The sequence below is a fragment of the Saccoglossus kowalevskii genome, chromosome 15 (genome assembly GCF_978046115.1).
Source record: "Saccoglossus kowalevskii chromosome 15, keSacKowa6.1, whole genome shotgun sequence".
NCBI lineage: Eukaryota > Metazoa > Hemichordata > Enteropneusta > Harrimaniidae > Saccoglossus > Saccoglossus kowalevskii.
Genome location: NC_140655.1, coordinates 30,709,610 through 30,737,284, shown reverse-complemented (window position 1 = coordinate 30,737,284; position 27,675 = coordinate 30,709,610). Strand labels below are relative to the sequence as shown.

At 36.9% G+C, this 27,675-nt stretch overlaps 2 protein-coding genes, 1 long non-coding RNA gene and 1 pseudogene across 4 annotated transcripts in view; 2 read left to right on the top strand and 2 right to left on the bottom strand.

Annotated features, from left to right (window-relative positions):
* Positions 1–469: 469 nt before the first annotated feature.
* On the top strand, positions 470–18,563 carry LOC102804315 (uncharacterized). The gene is made up of 7 exons (XM_085508391.1): positions 470–515; positions 11,686–11,830; positions 12,659–12,833; positions 13,792–13,944; positions 15,089–15,424; positions 15,825–15,902; positions 16,634–18,563. The coding sequence occupies exons 2-7, from the start codon at positions 11,708–11,710 to the stop codon at positions 16,789–16,791; spliced, it is 1,023 nt and encodes a 340-aa protein (XP_085364517.1). The 5' UTR covers positions 470–515; positions 11,686–11,707; the 3' UTR covers positions 16,792–18,563.
* On the bottom strand, positions 5,892–6,362 carry LOC144345004 (uncharacterized). Its single transcript, XR_013419309.1, has 2 exons — positions 6,317–6,362; positions 5,892–6,183 (listed from the first exon to the last, which is right to left on the bottom strand). It is a non-coding gene; the product is annotated as an uncharacterized LOC144345004 (long non-coding RNA).
* A 1,840-nt stretch (positions 18,564–20,403) lies between the features above and the next one.
* LOC102804434 (alpha-N-acetylneuraminide alpha-2,8-sialyltransferase-like) lies at positions 20,404–21,633 on the top strand. The gene has a single exon (XM_006824405.1). It carries the CDS (start codon positions 20,404–20,406, stop codon positions 21,631–21,633), a length of 1,230 nt encoding a protein of 409 aa, XP_006824468.1.
* A 786-nt stretch (positions 21,634–22,419) lies between these two features.
* LOC102804542 (mitochondrial sodium/calcium exchanger protein-like) overlaps positions 22,420–27,675 on the bottom strand; it is a 37,230-nt pseudogene continuing 31,974 nt past the window's right edge. The window contains exons 9-16 of the transcript XR_014926590.1: positions 27,145–27,287; positions 26,415–26,547; positions 26,156–26,277; positions 25,184–25,261; positions 24,611–24,686; positions 24,297–24,377; positions 23,758–23,825; positions 22,420–23,088 (exon numbers count right to left, since the gene is read on the bottom strand). The product of XR_014926590.1 is annotated as a mitochondrial sodium/calcium exchanger protein-like (transcript). The remainder of the gene's footprint in view (positions 23,089–23,757; positions 23,826–24,296; positions 24,378–24,610; positions 24,687–25,183; positions 25,262–26,155; positions 26,278–26,414; positions 26,548–27,144; positions 27,288–27,675) is intronic.

The window sequence follows — 27,675 nt, the reverse complement described above, 5'->3', positions numbered from 1 at the left end:
AATCCTAAGTGCCCGTGAATCTGCATCTCTACCTTAAGTGTTTGTTTTTGATGTACTAGTACATCCAGGTTTGTGGTTAGTAAGGTTTCATTGGTGCATTAAGAATAATATCTTTTAGATTTGTAAAGAATTGTGTTGTATGCGGTGCTTTTAAAAAAAGTATCTCTAAAATTCAGGAGTAGCTGACTCTCTTGCTGTCCACTCGTCTTCTGTTATGTGTGGAAACCCGAGTTACGCTCATCACTGATAGAATGAATGCACCAAACACACACCGATGTCTCAGTCATTTGATTTGAAACAATAGTTATCAATTGGTGAGTTTAAAAACAGTTTTCAATATTATCATAATTCAAGTCATAAACGATTTCAACTGATATTGTGCACGAGGTATTGGACACAATTCACCACCCCTTCATTGATAGTGGATTGTTCCATGATAAAAATAACGCCTCTTGGGTATCTTCCAGTCACATGCGAGATCTCCCGTGAGAAGTTCATAGTTGGCACAGCTATAGGTAAGTGAGTAAATCTCAATTAAAGAACTCAACAAATACTGCAACAAAATGTTATTTTTCCGCCGCATTGTGTTGTCCACTTTGATTTAATATTTGGTCCATCAAGGTAATTTGTTGCAACCATGGAAGTAACCGACTCAGAGCGGATAATTAATCTGCTGGCCCGTACTAGTAACAGCAGAATGTCATATCAAACGGACATGGTCAGCTCCTGTAAAGCTAACAGCACTCTTCGCAAAAATCACTGTTGAATTATGGGCAGAGTCAGACAAAATTGTTTCATCCAAACTTAACATCAGCTGGACATATTACGTTTTATGCGAACGCACAGATTTCAATTTTGGCAAAAAACTACTTTTTTTTATCAAATTTACAAAAAATGACCGTGACTTTTTGTAACGACAATGTAGTTGTTTTACTGATACCATATAAGCAAGAAAAGGTACAGCGTAAAAACTTTGTGTAAAAATATATGGTTTTTTTTCTCTTTTATCGAACCGTCTATGGGAGACATCATACGTAAACGCGATCACACTCGTTTGAGCCGTCACAGCAGTATATTTACGCCTAGCACTATTTGGTTTCTACTCAGTACACTATGTCCTATTTACACAACTTTATCGATTTCAAAATAAATGCGAAAAAGAATAACTATTCACTTTGTGAAGTAAATGGTCATCTCCGACTACCAGCTTATACGCGTTCTTTATTTAGAGAAAGTTAATTTCGTTGTTTTGTCAACTTTATCGGAAGAGGTTTTGTTACTGGTGTTCAACGCCTGACTGCTTTTTGCATTATGATTCTATTGAAGACTCACATCGACAATCATGGTAAATAGTCAGCATACGTTCAGAATAACGCATGCTTGTATGGAACAACAAAAGAAAGAATCCCGGTTCAATAGGCAGGACTTGTAAAATCACCATTGTAACAAAATGAGACATTATTGAATCCTGGACTGTCAAACAAAGACATTATACTAGTAGATTGTTTCCAAGCAACCACGAATGATTGAGGCACAGAAGAGTAGTGATGACTTTTGGCCTCATCATTCACAATACACTATTTTACAGTGTGTTATAACTTGTTTGCATCCATCGTGTAAAACCACGGAAGGCCTCGTCGGTGTGGCACCTACGTTACCTAACGAAGATGCTCGCTAGTTTACGACCCACAAAATACCGGCAAAATACGTACTACTATGATGACGATATTGGTTTTCTTTAAAGTATTCATTGGCGCATGCGCACTAAAATAAATACATACTACTATGATGACGCTATTGTTTTTCATCATGAGACTTTTCTTTAAAGTATTCGGTGGCACATGCGCATTAAAGTACGTTCTTCGTGAGTTGAAAAATACTATTTATAGCGCTTGAAATCAGCAATGGTGATTTATGAAAATGTAATGTAAAATCTTTGAAAAGTATATCAACATTGAATTCTAGCTTTTATATGACAACGGAAATGGCAACAAACGAATATAAAGAGTCATAGTTTTGGTAAGCCCGATTTACTTTGTATGCACGTGTTATGGAGACCATGGGGTTAACACGTGACTGCATGTTACCGTGTATCTGAATAAAGCTTTGTTAGCATAGTTCCTATAGATGCAAAGATTGTGTACTCATCTGATTTAGTGTGAAACTAGGAGTTATTGGGATATTGACTCTTCATTTTGCCTTGACCCCCGACGTCAATTCAAATCCGTAGTTGGAGTAGTTTCGATGGATGTAAAACGGTATTTATTCTGGCATGGTGTGTGAATATGTTGCTAACTTTATTGACAAGTGTTTGTTGCTCGTTCCACTTGATCTGACCTTGACACTGACATGCCTTTACCAAAAGGGATCAAAACTGTCTACGGGTCAACAAAATCAAAATCAACGCCATCAACAATCTAAAAATGGTAAAAACATAGTGAAAAACTAAGAAATGAAAGTACCTCAGTTCCCCCTTCAGTTGTGTGTAGAGAGGGCACTCACTGGTCGCACTGCACAGGGTTTAACCTTTCTGCTCAACAAATATATTCATACAAATTACACAACAAGCATGAAATGCGGTATGCGTTGGTTGCAGTACCCAGGAGCCACACGCGTTTATTACAATATTCCCATTACATATGTAAATATACACGAAATAATTGATGCTATAGCCCCATCGCGAATACATCGACCGCCCAGGAAAAAAAAACAGATATAAAAACCCGTTAAGGGAACCTGTACCCGAGGCAATGTCAGATTTACCTAGGGGTGGATTTCGGGAGTCATCCATTAAGAGAAAGAAAATACATATATATTAATAAAAAAACAATACATCTTGTGTTTGTTATTTAGCCAATAACCAATCAGAACAGGTGGAATCGCACATGTGAATAATTTACATACGAATAGATAGCAATTATCTGCTAATCTACGAAACACAGATACATTATCATTACTGCAACGCAACGCAATGCAACGCAACGCAACGCACTGTAATGATTATAGATTTGAAAAGTATTGCTACAATGTCGCTTAAAACTAATTAGAGAAGTGACACGCGACCAAATCAATCGAAAGTAACACACAATCGTTACAGCTAATCGGGCACAATATGCTGTATGTGTAATCGACGTCTACAGTTTTTTGAACACTGCAACATTTGTATTTGAATAATGAGAAAATATGTAAATTATTACCACGTGTAGTGGTATTTTTAGGGTTGAAGTTGGTCATTACACGTGACGTCATGGCACACGTCATAGGGTCAAGATTGGGGATTTACAAAAAAACGGAGAATAATGTAAGTAATATTTTACCATGATGAAAAGTTACCTCAAAATGCCATATGTCAATAAATTTGGCTAGTGTTCCTGAATATATAACTACTGTAAAACATGTCTTTTTTGCGAGCATGTCTTTTTCGAGAATTTAGCGAAAGAACTGATTCGCTAATTCAAGACGTCGCTTATGACTTTATTATAAATTCAAAATGGCCGCCAAACAAAGAAATCAACAATGACAAGAGATTCGCTAAATCGACATTTCGCTATTACGTCATTTTACCACAATTCGCTAAAATTGCATGTCGCTTTTTCAACATGTTTTACAGTATGCAACATAATAGAATGCAATTCACTGTTGACTAGCGTTAAGTGTCAATTTAGACATTAGAATAGAATAGAATAATGCTTAATTATTAATACCGTAAAGAAAGAGTTAACATTTCTTTTTAGGTTTTTCAGATTAATAAAGTAAATAATAAAAGTACATGAAATGTAAAAATTGATTTAAAAAGAATTCAAAATTAGTGAACGACAAAAATACTACAGACAATTATTAATAATATAAGAAATATTAAAATACTGTGATATGTAAGTATCACTGTATGTAGCATAGAATATGTATAAAATATAAAAGAACATGACAAAATAAAATTAATGTTTATATTTAACTAAATATTTGCAGAGAGTGATAAGATGGTTTGTATTTGGTGACTGTAGTACAAGTTTAAATCGTTCCTTTTTGTTCAAGTTTTGGTAATCACTGTTAATTTCTTTAAGGATATTATATATGTCATCTCTGTGTTATATTTGTCATTATTTCATTGACTGCATATTCAGTGAAAAATTGAATAAGCATACATGGGTTAATACATTACAGTTATTCTATCAATTGATATATCCATGTTCAGCAATGATGAGTTACACCAGACACATGACAAGAAAATAAAAGGAGGAGACGTTCATACCAGTTTCCATGGGAACTGTCTACATGCATATTCAATATTTTACCGCCTAGCATAAAACTAACCTTGAATAAAATAAGTAAAATTTATGTGTTCACTTGAAATAAGCTTTCTATACAAACAAAATCCACAGAAAATATAGCTACTACATTGAAAGAAAGCAAATTGTGTTCCATGATTTTTTGATGAAATCGCTGCGGTCGACAGATTCCTCTACAATGACAGGGTTTTTATCAAAAAATGAGCACCGTGACGGTGCCATAGATGGAGAAGACATGTCGACATTATGCAGCTTTTCTCAGCGAAACAAAATTTAGATTTACCATCGTCTTGCTAGGGATGGAAGTGTTTGCATGATCGAATCATTTTGATCGGTGCCATGGTTACAGGTTGTAAATTAGTGCTTTGAAATCATCAGTAACTTGTTTCCATAGTTCCCCTCGTTTTTCGAAAACCCTAAAGGATTTACTGAACCGGAGAATAAATGATTGGTTTAGTCGACAATGCTATAGAGACCTGCACATGTCGTATCGGCATTATTTCACCAACATCCAACAATAAACAAACAATCTTTCTTCCACATCTTTGCTGCATTAGTTTCACGCTCAGATCACGACTGTTTGTCATCCAACTGCAATATTGAACCGTGCTGGCCGCAAATAAAGAAACGCGCTTATTTTTTGTCGACATATAGCGTATCAGCTTGCCCTGGGGCTTGACATTAGCGAATGAATGGCAGATATAGTGGCTCTCCTGGGATATCGTTCTGATCGTGAACACTTCACGTATTTCCGGACACTATTGACTATTGTCATTTATCCGTGAATACGTATGTCCGCCTTCCACAAAAAGTGTGACTAGTACGAGTGTTATTTCAATCGATAGTAACGATAAATGAAAAGATTCAATAGACTGCATACACATGTACATGTGGTTCATCTGAATAGGAAAAGTCTCTTATTCTCTATTCTATTGCCTTTGAACAAATAGTATGGATAACATTAACGAATTCAGTTAGATATACCCTAAGAGATAGATGGCTTTAATCAGAATTTTAGGTAAGTATGTTTTGAGTAGCCTAATTTATGTAAAAAACTGTGCTGATTTCAAAAAAAGCACTCTTATTGACCATACTCAGGACAAAATTGCAATTTAGACCACATTTTGGTCAAAAAATGGTCATTTTTAGTCAAAATTTGATTTTTTTTTTCATATTAGGGTATTTTTTGCATGTGGTGATGTGTATATATGGTAAAAATGTAAGGAATATCAAAATATAAGTTATATCGATAACATAGTTGGCTATCCATTTGTATTTGTTTTGACAAATTTGGATCGATAATAATTTTTTTTCAAACAACGGTTATTTTCAACCGTTATGGTGAAGGAAAAATACATTTATGCTTGAAGGGCACTGACCCACCTAATATGTATGATGCATTCAAAATGTGTATTGAAGAAGTGACACAACATGGTGATATATTGTCCAGTTTCAGTCAAAATGAGTCTTTTGTGTTTGAACGTTATTGTTTGGCCAATTTTCCCGCACGTGGGACTTTTTATATATGTATATGTAACACTTAATGATTGAAATAATTATTTCGGCAAATGATGTACAGAACATAAATAACAAATACACAGTATGTTGTATTTCTAATATATTTATTAATGAAAACATTTGCACCAAGCATTAGCAATTAAATCGGAGATAATAATTCTCCAAGATCGGTATACAATTTTAACCAACATATCATGCATAAAGATTACCCAATACTTTGCATTCTCTAGTTAAATATAGATTCAAAATAAAACAACAAAAGATGATTTATGATCTATGTACACACTGTTATATCACTGTATATAATGTTCATCACAAGTGGGTTTGACATCTTTTATCAACAGCTCTGAAGACATCGTTCAACTATATCATTTTCAAGCTGAAAGAAACAACGAAAACAAAATTATTTGCTACTACCATATAACCAGCACCTGTGATTTGTGGTATATTTCACTGGTTTGAGATTAAAGGAAAAGATTAGTCATAAATGTTGCTATATTTTTGAAACTTACCACAACTCATTCATCTGCATCATCATCCTCATCATCACTGTCCTCATCACTTTCGGAATCGACAATACTGTCATTGTCATCATCATTGTCATCCTGATCTTCATCTGGAATATCTTCTGGTTCAATGATCTGGGAAAGCATAGAAGGCATCTGATTGCCAGTAAACCAGACAGGTAGAAAAACGCCATTTACATCTTTCCATCCATGATCAGTGGGTTTGATGTTCTCCAGTGGATTCTGTATATGTGCATGCTTCCAAAGATATGCCACATAGTTACACCGTGCCAATTTCTGAACCAGAACATCTTTGCAGGGTGGAAGCATGCCGGCATCTATTCCCTTTATGTTCTGCAATGGACTTTCTTGATTGGTTGGTCTGTATTTCTGTAAGAAGATTTTTAGTCTGGCCTCATTGACGGATGTTAATGCCCCTTGACCATAGAGTGAACATACATACTGCTCTACAAGATTTTCATCATCAGCAAAAGTGATGTTTTCTCCAAGTATGCTTAGTCCTTCAAGATAAAGCGTATTCTTCACAGCTTTCTTCAATGGGTTTACTTTTCCCTTCCCGAAGAAGGATGATGTGTAGTCACATCCTGTCAGAGCATGGTAACCGGGCAATGATTTGCAAACTACTGGTCCGATGTGGTTTGCCAGTGCTGTAATATTTACATATCTTCTAGTATTATTACTTGAATGTCCAAGATCCATCCACATATTGGCATCCACTTGTCTGGCATGATACAGCAGGTTTACCATGATATCAGTGTCTGTAGCACGGACAACAACATTCTGTCTTGGTATTGCTCTAGACAGCATGCTGAGATGGTATACTAGGCGGGTATCAGCTTCCACATGTGAACATATGTATTCAGGTAGTTCGATTTGATGAACACTTCTCATTGGAGTGACTGTATACTGAAGGCACTGCACCTCGTGTGCAACAACAATCGACTTTTCCTTTATGATAGGTACATATTTGTCGTCCTTCCATTCCTCTATGAAAAACTTGATGAGTGCCGTTTTAAAATTTGAAGATTTCAATGCATATCTGAAGTCTTTGGGGCATAACTGATCTGCACCAGTGATGTTGAATGATCCATCATTTGCTCCTCTTGCCTGTTGCTCAGCATTCTTTATACTTTTGACATAACTGTCACATACAAAGTGAATTGCACTTGCTTGTACACTACATAATATCTTCAGTACCAACTCTGCTAGCTTTCCAAAACTGAGAGGCAGATCAGATGGTAGTGACTGAATTATAAACATAGCATCATAGAGAACTGTGTCAACTGTTGTTGGTTGTGCATGTGCAATCATATCTTCGAGATATTTGGAGAGCTTATACTTTGGTGTCTTCTTTACTGTGCCATAAATACTGGCCAATGATAGAGGAACTGGTGTAAGTGGAAAAGGAAACACCATTTCAAGCTCAATCTTTCTGGTACACGCAAGATAGACTAATCTGCCCAGCAAATCTCTTGTTGTCTTCAGCTCAATGACCTTTTCATCTTTACATTGTATTTTACTCTTTTTGGCAGCACTGGCAAAGTTTCTCACTTTTCTTCTTTGCAGTGGTCTTTCAAACCTAGCAGGATCCGTCAGGCATTCCTGTAGAAACTCATCTTTCCACTTCTTCCCCAAAACAAACATACTTAGCATATCAGCTTTGACTTTATCTGGCATTTCTTTACCATCTGCCAAACAATACAAATTTATGTTTCCGATCAAAGAGCTGGCAAACGGATTCATAGTTGTCTCAATCATGTTTGAAATACTTTCAAAATCCTTTTGAAATTTACTCACTTCAGATTTTCTTGTTTCATGACTGGGATTAACATGTTTCTTTATTGCTGCTTTTTCAAAGAGATGTCCAACTATAGTACTTCTTGCTGATCTAGTAATCGTCCAGCGTCTAGTTGCTCCTTGACTTTGATGGAAAGCAGTGATTCCAGTTTGTCTTGATGCTGCATCGGCATTGATTGTGCTCTCCAGTGCTTGGTCCACTGGTTGTCTTGCAAATGAATTAGTTGACAGCCTCACAGATAGACCACCTCTTTCAAGTTGTTGTCTAATACCAGGATGGGTGGTATCCATGTTCAAAAGTTTCAGATAGTACAAACACATGTAGCGTGCATAATTATGGCGACTTGCAGCAAAGAAAATGTCAATCATTTTCCCAAGCATAAAGATAAAAAGATCAACATCATTTGTTCGTACAGCCCTGCTGAACAACATGTAGATATTAACCATGTCAATATAATTTCTCCAAAACTGGGCATTCACACCATGTTTACCAGTCCTGGTATCATCACAGAATCTTGCATAGGTCATCATGAATTCTTTGTACTCATCTGTGTCCTCTAAATCTTTCATCTTTTCAGGCGATGGTGATGATTGGACCATCTTTAGAGCTTCAACCAACTGCCCATAATTATCATTTGCTTTCTCAAGCGCCAAGAACAAATCTAGATGTTTGCTCTGCATAGCAGTTGCGAGAAGTACATGCACTCTTCTAGTCTGATTATAATGTTTTCCACATTGAAATGCATTTAGAGATCCTTTTGTGAGGGCACCACTTTCCATTAATATATGGGCTGCACCCGACCCATCAATGATGTATCCCATTGCTGACATATACCGGAACATGATATGGAATGCACCAAAACAGACAAATACATTGTCAAACTTAGGTCTCATAGTGTCCTGCAATTGGCAAGCTGGCTTGGCTATTGCTAGATCATAGGTTGTTGCAATGTAATCTTCCTCACACTCTTCAGCAAGGGTAACATTCCTTTTCATAGTTTCATTCACAACATCATGCCTTGTAGGAGGGGCTCCGATGTTTGCCAAATAGCCTATTTTCTGAACAGGAAGATCATCATTAGTTATTGTGGAGTTCCAGCCAGACCACATTGGTACTTGTTTGTTTGTTTTACAAGATATTGTCCATGCAACATCTCTGGCAACACACGCATTGTAATTTACAGGCTTGTCCAATGTTTGTATACCAAAATTGAAATGTGATATCTTAAGCTTTTTTCTAACTGGTTCAAGCTCAGTATTTGGTATTTCGAGACTTCTCTTGTTTTGTTTCTTCATAACAGTAGAAGGAGATGATACTGGTGATGATGATGCTGATGATGAGTTTATGATTGAGGCTGTCATGGTTGCCATTGATGTAGTTGGTGATGGTGACAACATAACAGGAACTTCGTTCTGGATACAGATACCTTGTGTGTCATGATACATTGATTCATCATAGTTGTCCCATGCTGATATTGTACTTAGTCCTTTACATGCTTTTAGGCCATCAGGAAGAATACGATTTGTCTCAATAATTTGAGCTGCAATATCAGTCTCGTATTCTTCTGCATTATGATATCCTATACAGTGGCCAAAGTGATTAACAATTTCTTGTACTTTTCTGGAACCTGTGATACTTTTTAAACCCATGCCAAGTAGTATGTGTTTAGCTGGCTTCACTGTTCCATTAGTTGCTTTAAAAATATCATCTTCAGCTGATGATTCAACATATCGCTCCACTCTCTGACTGGCCTCATCTTTTGAGCCAGTGTACATAATCCTATAAAACTCTAGTAGTTCATGAGGTATATTTGTACACTGGCCAGTATATATTGCTTCTACTGTAATTGGATTTGGGAGTTTGTTCTTACGCAGCTGTTGAATTTTTTCTCTGAGGAACAAAGCTACATTCTTTATTTCATTGTCCATTGCATCTCTAGTCATGGAGAGATAGATTCCCTGTTTTTTACTTTCCTGGTCAATCTGAAGCTTGCTTCCATAGAATTCCTTGATTTTGGACAACAGGTGGTATGGATCTGGATTAGATTCATCCAACCCTTCGTTTTCGAGAAATTCAATATAGGTTTTATTGACATCAACCAATTTCTTTGAGGATTCCTTCAAAAAAAGTTCGGAGTTTATATATGAAAGTAATTTTAGGAAAGCTGTTTCTCGTCTATGTGTATATGTTGTAGCTTCCTCTTTTTCTTGCGTCTTTGTTCCCTTTGAAATATACCTTGCTCTACATGCATTGTGGTATTTGACTTCCTTAGCTATGAAGTCTATCTGTTCATATTCTCGAAGGAAGTGTTTGTCTTTCAATTGCCTTGCTGCATTTATAATGCTATCTTGTCCTTCTGTTGTCTCACATGATGATAATGTTTCAAAACCACTGCGGAAATGTTTGCGTTCTGGACCATTGCAGAAAATACACTTATTCTCCAGCACTCCAGTGGTGGAAGTAGTAGCGACTGTTGATTTCTCCACCATGGATCTTGTTTCAACAATATCTTTATCAGAATAAGTTGTTTTCTTTTCCTTTGAATGTATCTGATAAGCTGTAAATTTGCTGTAACAACTACCATGAAAACCGTAATGAGGTAATTGTTCACCTTCAAAATTTATAGAATCACATATAACAAGGTATTTTGATCTTCTTTGATATTGCTTTCTGGCTAGGCCTACCTCTCCTGCTGTTTCCCATGTCTGCTTAGTAAATGGAGTAACTTCTTCACCATGGTCTTTCTCACCACTCACATGCAGCACACATTGTAAAGCAATCTCCATCTTATATAGAAAAATAAATTATTCATTACTAGCTGTAGATTAATTATGTTTATGACATTTATGACATTTCCCTTTAAAAGTATGTAAATAAGAAATCTAAATTTGTTCCAAATCTTTGTTCTGCCAAATATTTTGCCGATCTCTATATAATATTTTATACATTACAAGAATCTCCATATGCGTTGAAATAGAATTTGGTCAATATTTGTCCAAAAATTGCGCTTTTGTTCAATTTTTGTAGGAAAATATCCAAGTGATGACCAACATCTTCATTCTTAATAATCAATGCAACTTCTAAAATATGTTTCCTTACATTTTAAACATACATACACATCATCAGACAAATGTGATGACATCATATGTCAAAAAAAAAAAAAAAAAAAAATTGACTAAAAATGACAATTTTTTTACCAAAATGTGGTCCAAATTGCAATTTTGTCTTACGTAGGGTCAATAAGAGTGCTTTTTTTGAAATCAGCACAATATTTTACATAAAATAGGCTTCTCAAACCATACTTACCTAAAATTCTGATTAAAGCCACCTATCTCTTGAAGTAATATTATATGCTGTATAGACGTAGTAGAGTATAACACGAGTATGCGGTTTTTTAATTAATAGCTCAAGTACACCCAAAGGCAGTATAAGGGACGCATCGACCGTGTGTGTAGGGGGCAGTACGGCGAATGCGCGAAGGCAGGGTGGTGGTCGCACGCCTGTCAACGTGTGTAATTAAAATACTTTTAATAATTTCAGATTGTTTCTTTCACAGTAATTCGTATAATATATTCAGAATGCAGCCGGCTTACATACTCCTAATAGTGTTGGTGGTGTGTCAGACCTTACCAGTGAATGGCATCATGGATGACGTCATGAGGCGTGATGAGAAATTTGAGAGAGACGAAGTCCGCAGCCGAGTTAGTATTATGTTGGTCAATTGTCTTAATCGCAACATTTCGGTCGTTTTTGTATTGAATTGTTTTGACTCCAAACTTGACAGCTTGAATGGGAAGGAATGAGCCCCTGGATTGTGCCGATATTATGATCATCTGAAGTTTTAACACTGTGATAAAGATTTTTCATTTTCGACATTGTCAAATTCTGTCGTGTTTTTTGAAAAAAGAAAAACTGAAAACAAGTGATTTTGACCAGAAAATTCAGAAATATATTAAGAACAATTCATGACGAAATGTATTCCATATGCCAACTATTTCATACTTACCGGTTACACAAGAATATGACAGAATATTTGCTATTTGCTATATTCTCTATAGTTTTGCATTTTATTTGTCTTGATTTATGACTGAAAGAACTTGAAGTAATAAATGAAATTACAAACTATGTAGTGTGTCCAACAACTCATGTTGAACAATAACTTTAACAAATATGATTTACGGTAAAAATACTGTATTTTTCTGCATAAAAACAAAAGAATGTTTATTGTAGTGTTTTTTGCACTTGTTTCATTCCATTCATGAAGTATATTTTACCATGGAGACAAGGCTGTAATTAAGACCATAACGAAACTGCACCTGTTAAAAAATAGTGATGGCAAACTAATATTTTTGTTATGGCTGGAGTCATTTTATTTTTACTGAAATGCTTTAAAGTGCTTTTTTCTTCTTCTGCCCTCCTCCGTCGTTATGTATTTCTTCGTCTGTCCATGTTCATATAGACGGACTTTGTTTTGTCTCGTCATCCACCCATGCTTGCCTTTGATCGTTGCTTTCTGTGACCATTTGTAGTTGCGCACTGGGAAAGCAGTACTTGCGGCGTCTTCCAAATACAGCAGCATTCACTTTAGCGAAGACATACAGACGAAAAGTGAAGACAGGGAGCGTGACGAGCTGGTTCACGCTTTGAAAGATCTTCTATCAGGCAATTCAGAATCATTTGACGAACTTCTTCAGGAGCGTGCAGGTGAGAAACTCCTCGGAGACAGTTGCCCGAAATCGAGTGTCAATTATGTTACTAAGATTGCAATCACGTCAAATAACTAAACGCAGCCTACATGACATTTTATCGAATATTCGGGTGAATATACATTTCCATTAAGTTGCGCCCTCTAGCGACGAACCTATTATATGACGTCAAAATGGCGTAGATGGGTATAATCGATGACGTTTTAAAAATACAACACAGCCTGGTGCCCATGCGCTAGTTTCATACAAACACACTTGTCGATAAGGGCGCGCCCAAGCGCATCCATAAGTTGGCTGGTTACCGCCTCATGTGTCATAGCGCACCAAACCACAAGAGGCCGGTAACTAGTAATGGTTCCGGCATTCTGATTGGTTCATCACGTTCACATTCTGATAACATCATAATTATAACACTGATGGGTTAAGTTAAAAAGAAACAAGAAATACAAAGTGTTTCTTACCTTTGAAAGAGTGTTTTTTTATATCTGTTCAGGCAGCAAAACAATATAATCCGCCGTGAGCCTCTTTCTGAGTTCATATTCCACAGTAAAGTGTGAGGGCGCCTGTCTTATGAAAAGGGTATATGTTTTAAAATAAAATTTAAAATATGTCTATTGCGTATCAGTGTTCATTACGCGATTTCTGTAAAGATATTTTCTTTTTTATTTACGCTGTTCTCTTACCACTATATATTTTTTTTTATAGATTTTACTATTTGGAGTAATCACGGAGAATATAATATTCGAAGGGTACGATGCATAGATGTGAATGTTGTATCGTTATTAAAACACCGTACATGCATGCACATGTATCTATTCGGAATGTCAGTTCAAAAGGGAAACTTGAGGATAGTCCTGTGGTGAGACTATCCAAACGATTACCTTTGAACGGGAATAATTGAAAATTAATTTACGTTATCTCAATTAATATTTCTATGATGAATATTTTGTTACTAGGCAATCCAAACCCTCCTTTAAAAGAAGACGATTTGTGCTGGAATCCAAATTACCCAATAATATGTTCAGATAAAATACTGTGTGTGAAAGAAGATACTTTGTGTGACGGGACGAATAATTGTTTAGATGGCAGTGACGAGAAGGACTGTGCTGGTCAGTAAACACCCATTAAAATATTCGTTAATATTACCTGTATGTCATTTTCTGCAATATCATGTTTTTACTATCTATACCATTGTTGCCCTTGAATATAGCTTGAAATATTCCCTTTCAATATTGCCTGTGTCAAAACTACATGTGCTATTATTATCTGTGTCATTATTACCTTGTTATTTTTGTGACCTTGGATGTAACGTGGACGAATTTCACCTGTTATTAGTATGTCCCTGTATACAATGAACTGAGGTCTCCGAATACATGCCAAAGTTTTAGTTTGACCCTCTCCTATGATACACACATTTTGTTCTCTTTTGTCGAATAACAATGAATCAACCGTCAGAAAGTCGTTATATTTTCTATTCCTTTAAAAACAGGAATAACTTACTATAATAGTTTGTGAATATCCTCTATCGCATTATGATTTACACATTTTTCACTAATATTGCACTTCTAGGACAGGGTTTATCAATATTTCCTAGTTTCATTGATACCTTGTCATTATTACGTGATAATGTGAGGTTATTACGAGGATACCTCAAAGTACACACGAAGACAGTACAGCGGAAGTATCGACCGACGCGCAGCAAGTGTAAACTTTAAGGTATCCTCTTAACAACCTTATTATTATACATCTTTTCCTTCCAAGGATACACCATGGGAACGCCGAAATAAAAAATGTTTAGAACAGAATCCGCGAAGTTCTTTGTGTGGAATCCGGTCAAACTCTGGTGTCAGCCATGTTTTTTTTTATTACAGCACGCTGTATCTTATGGCGTTACGGCGACAATGTATAATAATATTAGTTACCCGCACTGTTATCATCACTATGCCATTATTACCTGATAGTAACCGTGACCAACCATGGCTTATTGTCTGGAAATATTATCCACATTGCTATTATCACCTATGACATTACAATAACCACACATGCCATTATTGTCTGAGAATTTACCTCGTATATTCAGACTCATTGCTGTCCATATCACAGTTATGGGATATTTTTATCGAATCAATCAATCAATCAATCAATCAATCAATCAACTAATGATCATGTTCTTTCAATTTTGAAAATGATTGCTGTTGCCTCATTTCAAAGTGCACAATAGTAAAGTGTACTATTACTTCTCATTTAATTCAGGTGGAGCCGGGGGCCGATCATCCGGATGTTCATCAGGATCCCTCGTTGAAGGACAGTGCTCTAACCCCACCGGGAATGCCGAATGCAATATTGGATTGGATGACATCAGACAGCAGATGCTCGATCCCCATAACTTCTATCGCTGCAAGCACGGGTCACCTCAGCTGCAACTGTCTTCACAACTTAATGACTATGCCCAAGAATGGGCTGAGGAATTGGCGGCTACTGACTCATCCGAGCACAGTACAAACAGAGGATCTAACCCACCTAATCGCGGAGAAAATATATGGACCGGATATGACGTATTTAGATGGCAATCATATGATCAATTCACAGGTAGGTGAATGATGGTGTGTACTATGATGGTGCCGTAAAAGTGGGACACCGCCGAGAGAGGGCGTTTGACGACTTTGTTCCACAGATTGAAGAACGTGACTGAAGTTTGCGACGCAATCATGATGACACAGTTCCGTCCCTGTGGTTATTAACTATATATACTCCTAGAATACAGAAATTGTTTAAACACAAACAACATACAGATCATTCTTTTTCGAAAGAAAGTCAATACCAGCTAAATCTATTATCCCAATTTCTAGCTTAACATAAACCTTAATTTTTGTAGTTGATTTGTTTTTGTCGGAAAGGCTGTAATGTTGTCTTAAAATTTGCATGACGCCCCCAGTGGCAACCGTAATACGGAAACTAATGAAAGTAAACAATGTGTCTGTATTTGCAGGATCCACGCCAGTATCCGATTGGTATTCAGAGATTGTAAACTATGATTTTGCTTCAGGTACTCTCAACAGTTCCAATGGTGAGTCAAAATGCTTTAAATTAAACTGGTGACGTCAATCATGTTTTTATCGTTCTTCAGTTGCTATGTAGCCTATACAATTTAACATATCATCATTAGAAACCTAAGAAGCTGGTTGAGAACAACAAATTTTATAATTAGATACAATAAGTTTAACAAATCACAAATGTTTACCAAGACCTGTATATAGCTAATCTCCGCTAAAAATATGTCAATTTCGTTCAAAATTAAATCATGAAAGTAAAGTAAAATACAAGCAGGAAATGGTTAATACTAAAATAAGATGGAAATATTGTAGCAGCTCTCAGGCTGTTTCTAGATTTGTCTGTCATCCAGGCAATTCAGACAATGACTCTAAACAATAAGTTGTATCATTGTATATACGCTTTTCTGATAAGTCAGTGTCTAACGAAACAAATTATTTGTCTGAGCTTCGAAACGCGACTAACCTCCAAGCGATAGAAATTCTTTTAGCTGGAACAAATTTTCGATGAAAAAACTTTAGGTGTTTTTATGGAGTTTATTTTCACTCAGTCTGATTGTTGATGAGTTGAATGTAAAACATAGGAAAAAAGGTATATTCACTGGATTTTATTTTCACTGAAACATCCTTTCAACGAAAATAGCGATAATAAATTATAGGGTTACAAGTTTTATTTGCTAGTATGAACCTAGGTCGTCGCTCTGTTCAAATGCCAATCGAAATTCATATCTCAATTTTTATTTTTCAGAACATTTCACACAACTTGTATGGAAGTCTAGCGACCAACTGGGGTGTGGCATAGCAACAGCACAGAGGGCGTATGGACCAAAGTTCTACGTGGTTTGCCAATATGAACCAGCCGGTAATTTTGGCAATTTCGACCTCAATGTACCACCACTTGTCTGAATCCATCATTCTCACAGCTAGAGCTTTATTCCCGCTCCGGAACTCGTATTCTTCTTTTTACCCCAAGTGCCGCAAATAATACAATGATTGCGAAATTGAGAACTAAAGGTGTTTTTACTCTGCAATCGTGAAATGCAAAAGCTGTTTTGTTTTACACAGGATTCAAAACCTGCAATATTTGGTATTATGTGTTGTAACTTAAATATGTAATACCAATATAAGTAGGACATACCTATTATAAGCAATTGATAAGCATTGCATCAGTGTCTTTTCCGTACCCATCTTGTTGTTTAAATGGCGGCAGCGCAGTCGTCGTGCCGCACTCTGTTCGATATGGAACTCATAGCGACGTATACAACGCGTGTGAATTACATTGTTTATTTACATGAAATTCGAACACGCGCTGCGGGACGACCACCGCCCTTTAAGAAATAATGTCAAAAGACCTTCCCGTCGAATTGCTGTCATTTGTCACCTTTTGAATGAATAATTGTAATTAAGCACATGGTGACCTAAATGTGGAAACAATAATTTGTATATTTCAACGGGTATGCCATCTAAACAAGAAGATTTGGCAGTTGAAAATGAACTATAGGCTCGGTCAACTCTTATTCTTGGATAAGACCTTCATATGTACGGTTTTGCAAACTGTCTAATTGTGAATCATACATATAACGAACATTATTAGTGGAACCTCCCTTCAAAACTATAATAACGATTAATGTAAAGATCTATCTGCTCATTTAATATGTCCTGTTGCAACAATGCCACGAAATTTATTTATGTCTTTGATAAGTATGTTTATTAATACAGGTACTTTTTATGTCGCATACAACTAAATTTTCTACAGAATCTTCTGAAAGAACATTTGAATGTGGATTAGCTGATCCTTCATTTGTCTCGAAAAATACTGTAAAAAATTGTTAACAAGCCCACACTCATTCAGATGAGATTCAAATGCCAATATTCCTTGCTGTGTGGATGGGCATTCGTTTTAATTCCAATCTTAATTAAACAGTGATCACAGTAACTTTCACCAATAGTTGCCGTGGTAACCCTCGACACAAATGAAAAAAAGAATCAATATGTAATCTATTCTACTTGATGGCCTACCTCTTCTCCAGATGTAACGTCGAGTCAGCTAATTACGTAAGCAACAGATGTCGATATCACACGCTAATAATAGCTTGAGAATAATCACTTTCAGATTATCAATAAAACGACCGTATCACCGTTCGGAGCGTACACATTAAAGGGCGGTAGTCGTCGTGCCGGTCCTGTTCGACATGGGACTCGTAGCGACGTATACAACGCGTGTAAAATACATTGTTTATTCACATGAAATTCGAACACACGCTGCGCGACGACCACCGCGCTTTAACTAAAATAAAACGTAGGCCTACTATAATCCACCTATCATTTGAATCATTTCTACTGCTGTGAACTACATATGAACAACACTTTGGCTACACCACGCTGATTGCTGGTACCATGATTAAAAATGATATCGCCATCCCAGTCATTTTTCCACATATGCTCATTATTAATAATTGAGTGGGCTTCTTGTAAACAATATATACTACTACATTTATTTTGTAACCAGGCGAATATTTCCCGTCGTTTTTGATTATTCACTAATTCATTGCAATGGACACAATTTTAATTTTACCAGACCTGCCAATCACGATAGCACTGTGTAAAAATAAATGTACTCACCTTACTTTGATATTTGGTTGTAAAGATTATTGCGACAATAAAAGGATCAAATATGACCCCACTGCTAATAATATGAGGTTATTACGAAGATACCTCAAAGTACGCACGCAGACAGTACAGTGACGCGCAACGGAGGTCGATGCGACGGCGTACTGTCCGAATGCATATTTTGAGGTATCCTCGTAATAACCTTATTATTATACATCTTTTCCTTCCAAGGTTGCATCATGAGAATGCCGAAATCCAAAATGTTTAGAACAGAATCAGCGAACTTCTGTGTATGGAGAACGGTCAAACCCTTTTTATTATTAGAGAACGCTTACGCGCGTAATCATTCCATATTTGGAGTTCGCATTTCCTAATATGGTAGGATGAACATACCCCGTAAAATACCGCAAAATTACGGCACGCTGTAACTTATGGCGTTACGGTGACAGGTGTATAATAATAGAATATATATAAACTGGTTGTTTAATTTCTGTCAACTCCCCCGAGTGACGGACTCATTGTGACTTGTATGCATCCGCAAATATTGGTTGCAATTATTTTATATAAATTACTTTTTATGCACATTTGAGACCCGGGGCATAAAATACGAGACAACATATAGATGGGGTGGTTTACAAAACTGTCACACAGCCATGCACAGTGGAAACGGGGCCTGTAACGTACTTCCGATTATACACAATTCCGGGAATACTCAATAAAACAAACAAAATATCGACCCTGTTCTAGGAAAAATTTGGTATGCAAATAATTATGTATATGTATTTTTTTTTTTTTTTTTTTTTTTTTTTTATTTTTTTTTTTTTTTTTATTGATATGCTTAACAAAACAAAGATACAATACACAAAAACATTACAGGTTACTATTTTTTTAGTAAAGGCAGTTTTTGGTAGGAATTTACGAAAATGTGTGTTAAAATTTGTACTAAAAAGCCATATTTAGGGTTTATTTCCCGAAAGAAATACCCATGTCATGAAATTTTCGGAGAAAGTAACCTATTTGGGCGACACATTGCGTATATATTTGTGAGTAGCCACCAAGCACAAGCCTTACTTTCGACAGCGGACATATTGCAGGTAACGAAGGTAATGTTCAATGTTACTATTGTATCTATATGTCCATGGTCAAACACTTACGCCAGCAAGAAGGAGTAAACCGCTGTACTGTAAGAGCCATTATGTCACGTGGTGTCCTTCACCGAATTGTTCAACTTAATTTAACAATTCCATCTGAATTTGATCTATACCTGCGAGAATACAACTGTCCTGACCAAGAAAGAAGTTGTATTTTTCAACTTGCTGATTCCGAATGAAACCAGTTGTGAACTTCAACTCTCCCATGATTGCACGTTGGCACGTAGCGGGAGGCTGGGGCGATTTAGAATTACTGTGACAGTACAACTCGCAGACTAGGTTACGTTTATGTATGAACAATTGTATGATTATTCGGGAATTGAACAGTGAAGATAAGGGCCGTTATTTTACAACAAAATCAGCTATTCATTCAAGAAACACAGAAAATGACGTGCATTGTGGGCTCCACAATGCCGTATTCTATATTAAGGCCGGGTGTAGTGTGTGAACTTAGTCGAACCACACCCGCTTATGAGCAGTGAACTACGCACATAATAGAGGGGTATATCATCTCCTACCCCGTACACGTTGTACCGGGGCTACTAATGTGCGGATTTGGCGAGTCGATTATGCAGCTGATTATTTTGAGGCCCTGATCTTCGCCACGAATCGTGCCAAGCTGAGAACCAACGCGGTAGACTTCGTTTTTATTGGTGATTCCTATCGTGAAGACATGAATACAAATAGTCTTCTGAAACGCTGTGTCCCGTCATCGTGGCTTGTCAAGTTTTGTCTATTTTCGGTATCAGTGATCATAATGACCCAAACGTATGCTCTTTGGGGCTTCGCCACTTACTACCAGCCTGGTCAAAACAAGAATGTGGAGTACATATGCAGACCGGATTCGTCAAATGATATAATCCCCGTTGACGACGTCATTGAAAATGATATACAAGTACCAGAACAAAGCAACGTGGTGATAAATCTCCATAAACAAAATGCAAGTCATGGAACCGACAAGAAAGCAGCTGATTGGTCCAGGGTTGAGGAGAAGTCGGAGGAAACTTTGAGAATAGAACATGAGAAAAGGATTGAAGGCGAAAAACAAAAACTACACGACATTTTGGATAAGAGAGTGCAAATCTACAATCAAAATAAGCTACTAATGAAAAGACTTTCTGAACTTGGCAAAAGCTTAAGTCGATGGAAAATGAACATAACTAGAATGTGGATGCTTAGAAGACAACTAGACAGTCAACTGAATCAAACGTACTTTATACTAACAAGGCAGAATACTCCGCTCGGGGAAAGATTCTTCAATTCTAACCATCAAAAACCCGTACAAATGACTGTGGTAAAGAGGGCGCTGCTCCCACTGACGTCACCATTCTCAGACGTCACGCGGTACAAAAGTTGCGGTGTTGTAGGGAATGGAGCTATTTTGAGAAACAGTCACTGTGGTGTGGAAATTGATAGTTTAGATTTTATCATGAGGTCTGATTTACAGCCGATAGATCAATATAAAGACGATGCCGGCAGAAAAACCAACCTCGTCAGTATTAGTCCAAATACCAATGCAGTAAAGATATTAAATATTTATGGAAATTTTGACGTTCCGTTTCTCGTGAAAGCCGCCAGTGAATACAGCGGTTACGTTTTATGGATTCCAAACAGCCGAAATGTGTCTAACAACATGGCGTTCAAAATTGCGCAACATATCAACAAACAGACATCCCAAAGGCTGCAGACGCTATTACTAAACGTGGCGTATCCCGAAAATTTCCGAAGGTTTTGGCGTCTTCGTGGAACAGTCCTCTCTTCCAGCATGACACTGATTAGCATCGGGTTTACAATATGTGAAACAATCCATGTATTTGGGGTGTGGCCATTTGAATTCGACGAAAAAATGAGTGCCATACCATCTCTATATTCATCCGACTTACCCGCACATCACGGCAAAGGCGAAAATTTGACGTCGGAATTCGAACTTTTAACTCAACTTCACGACCAAGGTATTCTTAGGCTCCATGTTGGGAAATGTATTTGACCACTCCTATAAATAGCGTCATCTAGCCAAGAAGCGATTCTCTGACGTCAGCTGACGTTATATTAAATTTCCATCAGATTAGATACTTATTTCAATATTAATTTTAATTTAAAACTGACCTGACAAATTTGAAAATGTTATGTCTATGACTTTAGGCAAATAATGAGGACAATCGACATTGGTCGCACACCAGTGATACTCAAGCATGTTAAAGGACGGTGGTCGTCGCGCCGCGTCCTGTTCGAATTACAGTACCATTGGTGCTATTCCAAAGGTCCTCATAAAGCCACCGGCATTCTCCTCCATCGTCCACAGTTTCACCAAACATGCTTTTATTTTTATTTTTGTACTCATATTGAAGTTGTTTGTGGTTGTAGTTTGATAAAGGGGAACCAACAACACCCCGAAACATAAATTGAATTAAAACACCATTCTACGTGAAATGTTGTTATTTTATACTACACTGAAGTGTACATACTTTGAACAGACTTCGCTGAAACCATTTAACCATGATTATACCTCTTCGGGTCTCGGCGAGTGCGACGGATATGTTGTTATGTACGTGATACTGATACCCAAAGTCTGTTACATTAATTCAATTATCCATTAGACTAAAATGTTTCTTTTACTATTTTTAATACATTGAACATATACTACTACTGGACAGTATTTAACACAATTCAGAGGCAAATCATCGCTGATCTTTCCAAACGCCTAACGTACCATCGCACGACTCAGTCGCGCGATTATAATATTATTATAATATGAACAAAATCATAAAAATGGTTATATTGGTCAAGTTTATTGAGCTGAATAAAGTTGTTGCAATAACAGTGATATATACAAAGTTTAAAAATGTGAGTTGGCAGAAAAAAAGTGGTATTCGTAATATCAAAAAACACAACTCAATATAATTTCTTTGGCAACATTATCAACATCGACATTATCAGTAAAGTACAAATTCTCTGGTTGTGGGGTCACATGACGAAGGGGAGTACGTGGCGTGATTTGATTAGTATAGGTTGGTTGCTACATGCATATCATTTGAATATACATGTACATAGTGTGTCATCGCCATACACAGTTACAGGTGGGAAACTTAAAATCAAACGTAAAAGAAAGCGTAAATATATTAAAGCAGTGATTTGTTTTACATTTTTAGCACATTTTCAGACATTACTATTCAGTTACATGTTTAATGGTTAGCCAAGCATGATTAAGTGAAGTATATTAACGATTATCGAATCACAGATGAATAACGTCATTTCATCATAAATTAATGACTTCAGTTTCTACCAGTATAGCAATAATGAGAAAAACGATGTACAAAATAAATAGATATACTCCATATGGTTTGGTGACTTTAAACCAGTAAACAAGCATGATGAGCAAAGAAGACAACAAACTGACGGCCATCGTGAAAAATAGGACGGCCTGTAGAGGCTGGTAAGAAATCTGTTGGAAAATGAATACGATTGGTTAGCCAATACACATTTTTCGTCACGCCCTCTAGCGTTGAAATGTGTCTGTGATGTGACTGTGTGAAAGAATGAACGTTCAGATACTGTTTTTATCTGTAGTCTGATTATAGTTAAAGGATGGTGGTCGTCTCGCCGCGTCTTGTTCGATATGGGAATCATAGCGACGTATACAACGCGTGTAAAATACATTGTTTATTTACATGAAATTCGAGCACCTGCTGCGCGACGACCACCGCGCTTTAACTAATTACAAATGGCGAATGTCTTCACAAACTTTGACGCTATACAGCGCGAATTATATGAAAGGCGTGATTGTGTATCACCAGAGATGTCCGATCGCCTTGTAATAAATAGAATAAAACAAATTGAAATAAAACAAATAAAAACACACATGCATCGTTAAAATTTTTTTTATATTAAACTGCAGCCAACAGGCAAAAACAACAATTATAGGCCTGAGAACAATAAAACATTGACCTCCATGGAATGTATATGACTATTCACAGGATTGTCACCGAGGCAGCATACTGTATATTAAAAAAAGGTGGTTTGTATCACTTTAAATTTGTGTTAATTAACCTAAAACACCCTCTGTTCAATTGGCCAATATTGATATTATGAATGGGTCATAGGATGATCTTACCATGAGGTCCTCTCCATCTGCACGAATCGCCCCAATTGTACCAGCTATGCCGAATCCTAATAACATATCTAAAATGACGTTAAAGATTACAATTAACCGGACTGCTATGGGCAGCGTGAACTGTACATTGTTTATTTAAATATATTTAGTATGTTATTTTTGTTTGTTTTAGTAATGGTGAAAACCGCCAAGGTGTGTGGCAATAGTTGTAAATAATAAAAAAAATAAGATTAAAACAATATATGTATGCATTAGACTTAAGAACACGTCAGATTAAATCAGATCATGAACTCGGACTGACTTTTCAACTGCGCCGTGGAATCGGGGTGTTCACGCACTCGTAACTCGTAACTATGCATGCAAGCATCTGTGTACATCGTTTAGAAATTGTGTGGTCTGAAATGAACATCATGATGAAAAAAGGCGAAATCATAATACCCCCTCTCAACGACCAGCATTTTGTAATTACATTTTATCTGTTATGTGTTGTCCTTTGTAACACCAGTTACTAAACAAACAATAGAAATGAAAAAGGATACTGAATAAGGGTCCACCAAAACATGCACCAATGGACATAACAGGTCGACCGGCTTTGGCATTTGTAGTATCTGTAACTAAATCTGAATACAAAATATCTCAATAATAGCGTTATCATTACATGTGTATTGAACATGGTGTATTTGTACTTAGAAACATAGATACAGTTCAAAATTGTTAGATCTTAGGAACAAGTGATCTAGCTTTTACGGTATTACAAACCCCGGCCTGGATTCGAGCATGTTTCAAAACACATGCATAGCTCACGTGCATTTTAATCACACATATTCTTTCAGCGGATTAACACAGTACTTACCTGCTATGCTATTTCCAATGGCTAGTAATAGAAATCCAAGAAGTTCTTCACTCAAATCAAACATAATACCAAGTGCCTAGTGGAAAATGAATATGCGAAAAGAGAAAAAAAAAAACGTTATTTACTTCTTCGAGCGTATTTGCATGACTGTACGAAAGACGCCTGGTAGTATTGCCCCGATGAACAAGACCCGAACGCTAATTTGTTCATTTGAATAAAAACACAGGGTTTTACAACCACCCAAACGTTCCCAGTCGAATCTGACATCATTATCGCTACCCAGAGTCTTATTTTCCTTGTTACCCATCCATCAACTTGAATACTTCAAGGAATATGACCAAGCTGCAATACGAAAGCGTGTAGAACATTTTTCCGTCGCCAGTTTGTGAAAATATCCAAATTACACCCACTTTAACACATAAGTATTAAAACTGAAAATTACTGACCAATGACCTATAACATTTTCTGTCTATTTTGTTCACAATTAAGGCAGAATTTTGAGAAAATCATGGAAAATGCGCAAATATTTGAACCGAGATTTTTGAAGGAGACGATCGGGTTAACCCCGCATACCTGAAGGGCATTGATGATTTCATTAGCAGTCGCGTAGATCCAGACGACACCCATACCAAAACCAGCATACGCAAACACCTGAAAAAAGGCGTATATTAACTACATCATGACATGCTCCAATAACCGACTTATATACGATACAATATTCCTACTAACTTCCATAAATATATTATAACATGACCATGGTGCATATCATTCATATTCATTCTAATAAAAATGTATAGTCACAAAGTATTTTTTAAATAAAAAATGTGTCAAATACCTATAAAATCTATTAAAGGGCGGTGGCGTCGCGCTGCGCGTGTTCGAATTTCATGTAAATAAACAATATATTTTACACGCTTTGTGTACGTCGCTATGAGTCCCATATCAAACAGGACACGGCACGACGACTACCGCCCTTCACAATCTCCAGGTGCGGTTGCCGCATTCTAAGTCAGATACCGCTCTCTCGTTTTGCATTATTCAAATATTGTACTTCTCTCACGCGTGGGCCATTCATTATGTGAACGATTGCACCCACTTTTCAACGCAGAAGTCATCCGAAGATTGCTGGTTCAAATCCCGATAAAGGTAGTTATATTTCATTTGTTCATATGGCGTAAATATGGTATTTAAATAGGTTTATCTGCTCATTTGTCAGTCAGTCAAGTCTAACAAAGATTGTGGGATTCGAGTCCCGCCTGTCATGTCATTTCATTTCTAAATTACAAATAACAGATTTGAAGCGATATTAAGTGTTGCATGTATACTTTTGAGCCATCAAACCTATGGTAGGCTGATTATCTGGCTCATTGGCGGATTTAGAGGGGGCCGAGGGGGCCGCGCCCCCTATTTTTAACAACCAACAGGGCTTCGCGCCACCGGCGCTCGCGAACTTGGCCTTCGGCCAACTAATCTGCCCCCTCTATTCCAGAATCCTAGATCCGCCCCTGTGGCTTGTTAAGAATAAAACTTTATTTGACCACTCACCCAGTGGTATACAGGCGGTTTATCATGGGAGGAAGTCAGGAAGACCAATACTGATAATATCGCTCCTATGATCAAAGCTACGTGCCACACAAGAAACTGGTCCGACACGGGAACGGAATGGCCTGGAAGCAACAAAACAATGGCAATTTAATGATGCATGATATAATTAAAAGTTGACAACACAACTTTATCTGGATATCTAGTATCACTGTGCCACTGTACAGGCACGATGTTTATCTATGTACATAAATTTACTTACACATTGTCACTACAGTGGAAAATACTGGAGCTGTTATCATATGGAGGCAGTTCAATATTTTATTCCAATTTTTCATATCTTTTTCATGATCAACTAGAGGGATTGTTAGAATGGCAAGAAACATCACAGGCATCTGCAAAAAAAACACCATTATTATATTTAAAAATATAATCCTGAGCAAATTGTCTATGTACGTTTAAAATAATTTCGCAGATCATTATTTATTTTCAATAATGATGGCCATCACGATTATTTGTTGTACTTGTAAGGAGGCTCGTACAATTCTCCTCTGACTGAACAGATTTCGAACGTACACTGTTGACAAGAACATTGTGAGAGAGGGGACATACTGTATTATTATCTCCAGGCGTTAGGTAGTATTAGACTCGTATGAACTGTATAGCACTAAATGTTAACAGTCATTTGATGTATCGAATAACCCTCTTAACATTATTCCTCGTGCACATATATAGATAATTCATGCAAATAAAAAAAAGGTTCAGTCTCGATTAAAACTCTACAGCACAGTGGACAGTGTGTTAAAAAGTAAATCATATATATTGATCATTATTTTATCGTGTTTATCATCGTATGTGTACTCTCGTATGTGTATTCTCGTATGTGTACTCTCGTATGTGTATTCTCGTATGTGTATTTTCGTATGTGTACTCTCGTATGTGTACTCTCGTATGTGTACTTTCGTGTGTTTACTCTCGAATGTTTACGTTACCTTGAGCACATCAAGTATTTTGCCAACTAGCTTTTGATATTTCCACCTTCTATGGTCAATAGGAACCAATGCTAGAAAGAATACACGTAGCCGACCTTTCACCCCCGGTTTAATTTCCACCTTGGTAAAAAGAGGTTCATAATCTATGTAAAAACAAAAATAATGTAAAATTTATCTTCGCCGCAGGTTAAAATCTTTGATTCACAGACATTACACCCTCATATTATTTTCAGAATTTCTGATTGCAAGAACTTGTGCACAACCACCTAGGTGAACCAATCAGATTGCAAGAACCTGTATACAACCGCTTGTGTGAACCAATCAGATAGCGAGAATTTGTGTACAACCACTTAGGTGACCCAATCAGATTGCAAGAACCTGCATACAACCGCTTGTGTGAACCAATCAGATAGCGAGAATTTGTGTACAACCACTTAGGTGACCCAATCAGATTGCAAGAACCTGCATACAACCGCTTGTGTGAACCAATCAGATAGCGAGAATTTGTGTACAACCACTTAGGTGACCCAA

Coding starts and splice junctions, on each gene's coding strand:
- LOC102804315 (XM_085508391.1), top strand. CDS start 11,708: ATGCAGCCGGCTTACATACTCCTAATAGTGTTGGTGGTGTGTCAGACC. Junction 12,834..13,791: donor ACTTCTTCAGGAGCGTGCAG/GTGAGAAACTCC, acceptor TTTTGTTACTAG/GCAATCCAAACCCTCCTTTA. Junction 13,945..15,088: donor TGACGAGAAGGACTGTGCTG/GTCAGTAAACAC, acceptor CATTTAATTCAG/GTGGAGCCGGGGGCCGATCA.
- LOC102804434 (XM_006824405.1), top strand. CDS start 20,404: ATGACCCAAACGTATGCTCTTTGGGGCTTCGCCACTTACTACCAGCCT.